Genomic DNA, 10099 nt, shown 5'->3' on the forward strand with positions numbered 1-10099 from the left:
ACCATTCAGGCCATTAACACACCAGGAAAATGCTTGAAGCGACACATCTGCTTGAAAAGTTTTTAGGGGACTCGCAGTGCTTTTTAGACTTGAAGGACCTGTCATGCTCTTATTTATAATGCAGCCTGATACACAAAGCTTTGTCAATGTTACTTCCCTCGTCACTCTGTGGAGCCTGTTTGTTTTAAACCTCTCTGCCTGGAGTTTGCTTTGTTTTCAATAATATTCAAATACCCACATGAAACAACTGCCTCCCCTCCCTGCACTCCCAGGAGCCTTTATAAGATGATGGCAAAAGGAAAAGCTGCTTGCTCCTGCCCTCTCAAGTGCCACTGTTCAGCAAATGGGAAAGTGGAGAAGTCAGGACAAGTCCTGTCCTCCTCCAAACAATTATTTGCCCATTTGCAAACAGGTTACAGATGCCACTTTACCCAAGAGATGGCTGTTTCCAGGAGGAGAAATGGGGAGGAGGGACACAGTCTCTCCCTTTATTCCTGTGCTGTAGGTCAGGTCTGTGTTCTTCCTGAAGCAGCCAGTGTAGCAATGGCTCCAAGTTTACAGTTCCTGCCCTGGCTGACAGTATTTTGCAGAGAAACTACTTTTAACAAGTACCAGCAAGAGCCTTCCTTTAGAAGTTTCTGAGATGGATACACCTGAGCCCTAGCCATACTTTGGAGCAACAAACCTCATCCCCCGTGGTGTACCTGTGAGCTGGAGAGCTCCTGGTTCACGTAAGAGGTAGTGAAGGTGCCTCAGAAAAACACTGCAAAAGGTGGTTTCAAAGCCCCAAAAAGCAAGATGGTACAGAAAGTACAGAAGAAAATACCAGAGCTAAACCAAAGGCATCCATCTTGTCTATACTACTGACTAGCAGCCAGCTACTTCACTCTATAAATATTACCATCAGGATGGGCCCAGTTTGAGCTCTCCCCAAACTACAGCTGGCACGCAGGCCAGGAGAGTCTCCCCTTGAGCATGGAGCAGCTCAAGCTTTGGGATTCCTCACCTAAGATTAACAGATCCTTCTTTGCCCAAGGCAGAGAGATCCCTTACTCAGAACAGATCCTTGCTAAGTGACTGATAGCATGCTGAACTAAAACTAATGAAGCATTACTAATGCATGTAGCTACTCAATATTGTTATAAACTTTGTATAGATAATCCCATTAGACATAAAAGATTGTCTGAGACTAAGGCTACATGCAGGCTCCACCAGAAACTCAGAAAGCAAAGGGGTCCATTCAGAACCTTCTGATTCAACAGAAGACTCTTCCTTACCCTTTGTGTCTCCACACTGTGAATCATTCTAACTCAATTCTAACTCAGTTTTCCCTTCTGTGCTTCCTCTGTGCCACAGTTAATAAGGTGAACCTCACCATCAAACTTATTGAACCTTGGGAAACCAGTTAAACTTTGTTAAATTCCATCAAATTTATTGAACTCTGTCAAATAGTTATTTTACCTCAACAAAACACAGAGCTGCTTCTCTCTTTTGTGTGGGGTGCATTCCACTCACCTGCAACAGTTTCCCTTTAAAGCAAAGGATAAAATAAACTTCATTATGGAGGCAGAAGCTGATTTCTGTGGGGTCTGCTCTACAAATTTTACAACCATGCAATCATTTGTATTCTAGCCTGCAGAAAATTCAGAGGATAGCTCCACCTCCCAGAAAAAAAACAACACCAGACCAAAACCACAATGACAAACTGAAAAACACAAACCATTTAGATTCAAAAATTCAATTTCTTCAGCTTTTAACCTTCAAACCCATAAGGCAACAGAAGCAAGTCAAGATCTGAGTGCAAGGGAGCTGGTACCTATTTACAAACACACACATACAGCCTGCCAGCCCGCTTTCATCTCTTGCCTGGAAAACTTACCCTTATACTGCTGGCTGATCTCCTGGGGTATCCTGCCTGTCTCACAAAAATCACATTGTTTTCTGTCTTCAGAGAGACTAAAGCCAGGCACAGTTACATATGGAATGTTCTCATTTGACATTTTTTGCTGTAAGTCACAGTCCAGAAGAGCATCCAGCAAGGCCTTTATTTCAAGCCATTGAAAGTTCTGCATTTTCAATGACAATTATTAAAGAAGGAAATTCTCACTTATCAAAATGAACATCAAAAAGTAGTATGTGAGAGACCAAGTCCTCTTGCATCACTTTCTAATACAGAAAAGAGAAAATATAAACAACCCATACAAACACTTCACACAAGCAGCAAGGTTTAGTTTGTTGGGTTGTTTGGTTTTGTTTTTGTTTATTTTTACTTACACTTGGTCAATTTACAAACAATGACTCTAAGCAGGTAGTTAATGATAGGGAGACACAATTACAACCTCCATTGTATCCTTTAATTTTATCATTAAACTGTAGAAATCCTCTTTAGCACAATAAAAATATATGTATATATACATTGTCTATTTTGTCATTATATTCCAAATATTAACAAAAACATTTAAAATTGATCATTCTGGTTAGCATGAAATGATATCACAATTTATGAACAGGAACGGACAAAAAATCCCTTTTATTTAGAAGAGCTGCTAAAAGTTTAAGTCTGCATCAAAAATGAAAATAAATTGCTTTTGAGAACATCCTACCTGTTAAAAAAATAACTTAAAGCTGTGGTGTTTCCATCAACATAGATGTCTTAGGATTTGATGGGGATTTAAAAGCAAATTGAAAGCCTTTTCCCAATTCCTTTTTTTTTGTAATTACTTAAAGTTCATGCACAAAGGGTAAACAGAAGCTTTCAAACTGCACAGAAAATAAAACAGTTTAAAAAAACATTCAGAAAGCAACTTGGATGCTTAAATGAAGACTTCTAAAACCAGAGCTAAATTAAGGTAATAAAAGGTGGCACAAAACCTGTATTTACCTCAGTCTTCAATATGAAATGAGAAAACCAGATGTCCATATCTTTATTTCTTCCAGTATCAGATAGTCTGTGTACCTGCAGTTGTTGATCTCTGCACACTCTCAGCCAGATCCATTTTGCAGTTAAGTATCCAGACTAGGAATTGCTTCTAGGGCAGTCAATTAATCCTCCTCTTCACTGGAGTCAAAAATGTCACTGAGTAGAAAAGTCTTCTTCTGTTGCATAGCTGTTGAATCATCAGACCTAAGGTGTTTATTCTTTTTTTTTAACTGCTCTTCAAATTCTGGGAGTTTCTTTTCAAAAAGATAATCAATGATTTCTTTGGGGAAAAAAAAGAGAAAGATAAAAAAAGTAGTGTTAATTGGATCAGCAGAGGAACTGGATGCCAAAACACCTCACAAACAAATTATTTTGTCAGTGTTAAATAAAAAAAAAATAACTATCTCACCACTCTGTAGTAATCACAGTACCTGCAGGGTAGATCAGACACATGCACACATGCAAAGACAGACTAAAAAAGCACAGTCATAAAACTTTAAAAGCCAAGGTATTAGAATGAAGACATTCATAAGCACTGCATGAAGACGACATGGCAAGTAAACTGCTATTTAAAAAAAGCACATTTAGTAAAGTAAGTAGAAAGCCTGAGATTTTAACCAATTTGCTTAGGGGAAAGCTAGCAAAGAATGAATTGAACTAGAATATGTATCCTCTTGGATTCAAGCAAAAACCTTAGGGAACATATACAAACCAACAGCTGGGATACTGACCAGAAAAAGTCATTTTTTTCCATAAAGGTACACAAGAGACTTTTAGCCTATAAAATTTTGCTTGAACATAGGACCCAGTGACATCTCTGAAAAGAGAAGAGTGCAAAGAATTAGTGGTACAAGCAACTATTACACAGTTTAGTTGTTACTGAGTTATCCATTCAAGAGCAGTGCCACATAATATCTGTAGGTAGAAAGAATGTCTTTCAAATCCTAATTAACACAGTTTTACAAGACAGCAAATCCCCTTGGAGGTAAGATCCCAAATCATGCCATCATCCATGGGTACTGTGTGTTTAGCGAAAATAAATTGTAAATGAAAGTATGTGGGAAAAGAAAAAAAATGTGCCATAGAGGGAGTCTGGTGTTGGCAGCATCAGTCATTTCACATCCAACACTTTGTTTGGAAGAAGTCTGCTGCACTGGATTACACATTCCTACCAGCACCCCTCTGCCCCCATGTGTTGATTAACTCCTGGAAAAGTCTCTTATCAAAGACTTTGTCACAGACTACATAACAGGGTTCTAGTACATAAATGTGCAAGGAATACACTAAGGGTTGCCTCAAGTAGCTGAAGTTTCAGAGCTTACAGTCCTGCCTTATTGCTCAGTTCTGGGCAAGGATATACAGCTGGATGTTACCAAACTAAAAGACATTTCTTCTAGTTGCAGAGATCCAAGAACTTTGACTCCTTTGTGGGATTTTTAAGACCATCTGCTTCAGCTATCCTTTGTAACCACAAAAGAGGAAAAACATATTTACCCAACAGTATTACTGAGTTCTTCCCAGTTTACTTCATTAGGATCCTCCACTTTCATTTCGTACAACCTGTGAATATAACACAGGAATAGTTTGTGGACAGAACTGAAGTAATTCAATAATGCTCACAGCTCCCCCCATCAGAAGTCACAGGACTTTTATCCAAAGAAAGAGTGGCTGTGACCTGTCTGAAACTGCAGGCATGCAGTCCTCACCCTGCAAGCTTTTATAAACACAACCCAGAACTGTAAGACATAGAAAAAAATTCCAGTACCTCTGAACCATACCTTTTAATAAGATTGATCTTGGCCTGCAATCCTTTGGTCCCCCTATACAACTGCTGCCCTTTGGTCATCTTGCTGGTTAAAATTGAAAGCCTTTGAAAACACACAAAAAAAAAGCTTCTATCATTTCAAGAAATTCCAAGCACCAAAAGGAAGTGTCTTCAAGATGCCACTGTGGCCACAGGGAAGCAGAAATCAGGCTTCACTATCACAGCAAGAAAACTTAAAAAGCTAGCAGAAAGTTAGTTGTCTCAGACATTCACCATCCCTCTTCTGCAGTCTGCAACCTATTTATTACCTACCTTACCAAGCAATCATCATGCTAAAAATAGTTTTGCAGAATAAATGCTTCCCAGAACACAACTTACCACCTCAGTTTTGCTTGTCCCAATTTACCATCTCAAACCTTACCACTTCTGTTTGCATTGCCTCCAGTAGCGAGTCCCCACTTTGTCTCCAATCTCAGTCCATGGCAGTTTCTGGTACAGTTTCTCACGGTCTATCAAGAGATCTCTGTCTGACTTTTCCAAAGAGGAAGGAGAATCTGCATCTTCTGTTTCCATTCTTTTACTAATGGCCTCCTTCACTGCACACATTAACTTCCGTGTCTCCTCCGTTGTCCAAGGACCATAATTAGCACCTGAAATTGAAAAATAAGGTTAAGGTATAATTTGTAATGAATTATTAGGGAAAAAAGGCAAAAGACCAAATGCTTCACTTTGCATTATTCTTATTTACAGGACCAGCTTCTTAACATGCTTCCTAGAAACTCTTCTGCATTCCAGACTTGAGAGAGGACTTCAGCCTAATAACTGAAGAATAGCACTGATCTCTAGTTTCTGTCTTTTAAAACTCAATTCCTCCAGCCCACCCCTGAAAGCATCTATCTAGATGTTTGTTCCATTTAATAAAGAGCTGCATTTGCTCCTTGTTGGAGGCCTGGATGACAGCCAGCTCAAGCTATGCTACCTTGTGGGACCTTGGGCAGCAGCAAAAGCAAGGACCAAGTATCATTGTAGGCAGATAAGGCAAATAATCCACTCTAGTGATTTTTTTCCCTAAAGTTTAGGGCACATAGAATATGGTTAAAATAACTTCTCAAATCACAATACACAGAATGAATTAGTTTTCTTAAAATTACATACCTGACTTGATTTCAGAGTATTTCCTAGCTACTGAGAGGTTAGAACGGGACATCATCTCTGAAATCTTCTTCCAGTCATTGCCATGCATTGCATGATACTTCTTCAGTTTTTCTTTTTCTTCATCTGTATACCTAGTTGAGGAAACAGGCACAGCTTCAGCTCTAAATTCAAACCCTTCCAGTATCTTAACAGAGTCATCTTTACAGTTGTTTCACTGTTACTCATCACGACCACTTCAGATCATACTTCAGAACAGAGGAACTGGTAAGGGCCTGGAAAAATGATCTGTCACATCACAGTAACTGGCACACATAGGAGAGATTTTTTCATTTATAACCATTTTTAATGTACAAATAAACACCAGAGACTGATCTAAGCATTCAGAAACTCTTTCAAATTACTCACTTACCTCCCTTTATAATTATTTGAGTCAGACATCTTCCTTGCTCGATAATATATCAGCCTCCAGGGTCGTGGTATGCCCTCAGCTAGAAGGGAAATGATTGTGTGGTGAAATCAAGAACAAATCTGTAGCCTTGATGATCCTTAAATGACAGTAGCCAAATCCATTACAGGTCATCATTTAATCTGTCTTGCCTGTGCTAACAAAGCAGAACAAGAATAGAACAGAAAGGCAGGGAGAAAGTGCACTGAGCAGATGCTTCAGAGATATTCCAAGATAAGCATGATTATAAAAAATGATTTCCCATTTGAAGTGTGAATGTTTTCTAGCCAAGAAAAGCCCAAGACAATGAGTAGAGAGGAAGAGAGGAAGCAGGGAGAGAGAAGCTCCTCCAGACAGAATCTTAGCCATAAGAGCTTTGTTTTCCTCAGGTCTTGAACAACTAACTGCTTTGGCTGACAACCTAATTTCTATCAGTTTCTACCCTAACTCAGTCCTAAACTTGCACCTAGTTATGTGCTCTCAGAACAGTTGACAATTTCAGACAGGATTTAATTACACTTCCTATTACTAAGTCACTATGCTTAATTACAGCCCAGCAACACAGCTTAAAAGACTTTCAGACATGCATTTGAGTTTTATGGCTTAAGTGCTACTGGTCATAATATATTAATCTCTAAAGTCTTCACACCTGAGAAAAGAGAGTAAGAATCTCATAGGGATTATCAACCACACAGTCTCAGTAGCATGCTCCTTTTTTTTAGCAACATCAGTGCTTTTCAATTTAAATTATTTCAGAACATACATCATGATATCACCAGGTTGTGGAATGTAACATTCAGCTGTTTTACAGGGAACTTAAAACACTTACAAAGTTTTTCACAGAAATGATATTCTGCTTTTAGGCGTTGGATAGTTTCTTTATCTTCTGGATACCTTGTGGTAAACAGGAGTTTTTCAGCATTGTCTATTCCAGTAATCTGTAAGAACTCTTCAAGATTTTTCCAGATTCTATTATTTTCCTCCTGGGAAAATCTGCCAAACTTGATTGCAACACCTAAAATATACAGAAAGTTTTATTTTAAAAAAAAAAAAAAGATAACAAAGCTCAAGTAGCTTCTCTTGTAGACAGCATTTGGTTTTAGCAAAGGTCAACAGATTCAAAGGTTAAAAAAAAAGGGAAAAGGGGAAAAAAAAGGGGAAAAGGGGAAAAAAAAGGGGAAAAGGGGAAAAAAAAGGGGAAAAGGGGAAAAAAAAAAGGGGAAAAGGGGAAAAAAAAAGGGGAAAAGGGGAAAAAAAAAGGGGAAAAGGGGAAAAAAAAAGGGGAAAAGGGGAAAAAAAAAGGGGAAAAGGGGAAAAAAAAAGGGGAAAAGGGGAAAAAAAAAGGGGAAAAGGGGAAAAAAAAAGGGGAAAAGGGGAAAAAAAAAGGGGAAAAGGGGAAAAAAAAAGGGGAAAAGGGGAAAAAAAAAGGGGAAAAGGGGAAAAAAAAAGGGGAAAAGAGCTGGGAACAGGCAATTTACACTTAGGCATTGGACCATAATTTATCATTGAGGAAGTTTATGCTCCAAGGCAGAGAAACAGAAAATACATCCATTGGCATGAAGGGAACCAGAGACAACAGATGTGACAGACATGATACAAAAACTACTTTCCCTCTGTCAAAATGCTAGCACATCTGCACAGCCCTTCCTCACTGCAGCAATACCTTGGAGAGCTCACCTTGTTTTTTAAACTCTTTAAACCTGGACAGGTCTCTTCCAGCCATCTTCCTGATTGAAGCATCTGATATACTCTTCACATGAGGAATAAACTCTTCCAATTCTTGTCTTGCAGTATCCAAATCCACCACTGAACACATGCTCTGGTCCAAGTCTTCTTCATCATCCTGCCTAAGTTCATCAGAGGCTCCCCTTTTAGTGCAGGAACTGTTCTGTTCCTCCTTTATTTTTGATACTGAGGGTTCTGATTGCCTGATATCAGGGGGGAAAAATAATAAAAAAAAAACATAAAATAAAACACACCACTGGTGCTCCAAAACAGAGATTTTGTTAGTATCTCTACCCTTAAAAAATATGAATGTGTTAGTTAATTAAAGAACAAGGAATACCCCCCACACCCAACCCTTTGTATTTCCAACATGTAAAAGCACCAAGAGCTACTTACATGAGCATTTGTTTGCACAGAACATGAAATTCCTTAGTTGACCTTACTAGCTGCTTGGTAAAAACACACATGTTCACTAGAAATACCAGATTTAACAAACAAAATCCCTTTCCTGCCTCTTTTTGTTTTCACTAGATGTGAATGCAATGGCAGTGTCAATTTTCATTTTACCTTCACAAGATAAGCTCTTAAAACAGGTCTCACCAACACCCCCACAGACTGTAAAGGTTTCTGAAGTCGTTTTTAAGAATACATCCAAGACAGACTGAAGAAAACTCTACGACCCAAATATCATGACAGGAACATATCTAGGGGGAGAGGGAAATGAAAAGAGAAACACAAAACTGCAACCCCAACCAAAACTTACCCTGCCTCAGAGTCTGAAGAGCTTTCTTCTAGGACAAAAACGCTGCTCTTTGGTCCCTTTCTAGCACGTGGTTGAGTTTTCTGAGGAGGTGGATCAGCTGCTTTAGTGGACTTAGAAAGTTTAGCAGGTACCTTGGTAGACTGACTCCTGACAGAAGCATCACCATCCCCATCCTGGTGGCATTGCTGGGGCACTGCCACAGCCTCTGCTGTTGGGGATGGCAACCCTTTGTCTTGGCACTGCCCCTTTTGTTCTGGAGAGGACAACAGAGATTCATCAACGGTCACATCTCTGTCTTCTTGCCTGTCTTGGGTACTACTGCTTCTCCTCCTCCTCTTCTTCTTTTTCAACCTTTTATTGTCATTTTTATCCTGTGTTTCTGAGGCAGACAGCTCAGCTACCTCATCCTCTTCAGGCAATTTTACTTTTCTTTTCTTCTTAGCAGGTTGTTTTACATGAACATAGTCAGTGGTGACCTCCTGATATCTATCAGTGTCATGGTGATTTACTGCCACACAAGTGACATCACTCTGCTCATCTGTGCTCTCCTTAAACTTCCACTTCTTTTTCTTCTTTTTCTTTTTGGAAGCATTCACTTCAGTTTCATCACTGACTTCAGGTTCCAGTCTTACACAAAAATCATCTATCAAAGACTGCTGCTTCCCCTTGGGTTTGGCTTTTTTTTTCTTCTTTTTATAGCCTTCACCACTCTGTGCTGCTTCATCTTCAAAGAGCTGTGGAGAAGCACAGCCAACCTCTACATTTTCTGTATTTTCTTCTTCAGAATTTTCATGTTTCTTACTGTGCTCTCTGCGTTTTTTCTTCTTCTTCTTCTTGAGAAAATCCCAAACTTCCACATCATCTGCGCTTGCTTTTTCTTTCACGTTTTTCATCTTAAATAAAAGAGATGTCTTACTCAAGTGCTACAACTTATTTACCTTTTAGACAGTAGAAAAAAAAAACAAACAAAACCAAAACCACCCAACCAATAAACCTCACCCAGAACATGAAAATACTGGTCTCAGAACACACAACAGACACTTACGTTTCTGTCCAGCTAATCCTGCAGAGCAACTACAAAAAAGCAACTCCTCCTTCATCAACCAGATGTGCATCACAGCCACGTTCAGCCTTAAAATTGCCTTCCTGTAACAACAAAGATACTCTTTACTATTAGCTTTAAGCTGATTTTGATTAGCCAAGCACCGACAGGCTGCTATACTCAACTCTGCTTTCAGCACTGTATCAGCCAAAAGCTGAAAGTAATGAAGAAATAGGAAACTCATCAGCAGTAAACCCAAGTTCTCTCGTTAGAAGTTTCTGACT

General features: G+C 39.1%; 1 protein-coding gene across 1 annotated transcript; it reads right to left on the reverse strand.

The window, feature by feature from the left end:
* Positions 1–3042: 3042 nt before the first annotated feature.
* On the reverse strand, positions 3043–9666 carry TTF1 (transcription termination factor, RNA polymerase I; the record flags this gene model as incomplete). The annotated part of the gene is made up of 10 exons (XM_008942250.1): positions 3043–3200; positions 3652–3737; positions 4415–4480; positions 4699–4788; positions 5107–5335; positions 5841–5971; positions 6250–6328; positions 7115–7300; positions 7963–8213; positions 8774–9666. Coding segments are annotated over 10 exons (2169 nt in total), but the record flags the coding sequence as incomplete, so codon positions are not given.
* Positions 9667–10099: the final 433 nt, after the last annotated feature.

Source organism: Merops nubicus, unplaced genomic scaffold (genome assembly GCF_000691845.1).
Source record: "Merops nubicus isolate BGI_N331 unplaced genomic scaffold, ASM69184v1 scaffold15686, whole genome shotgun sequence".
Taxonomy (NCBI): domain Eukaryota; kingdom Metazoa; phylum Chordata; class Aves; order Coraciiformes; family Meropidae; genus Merops; species Merops nubicus.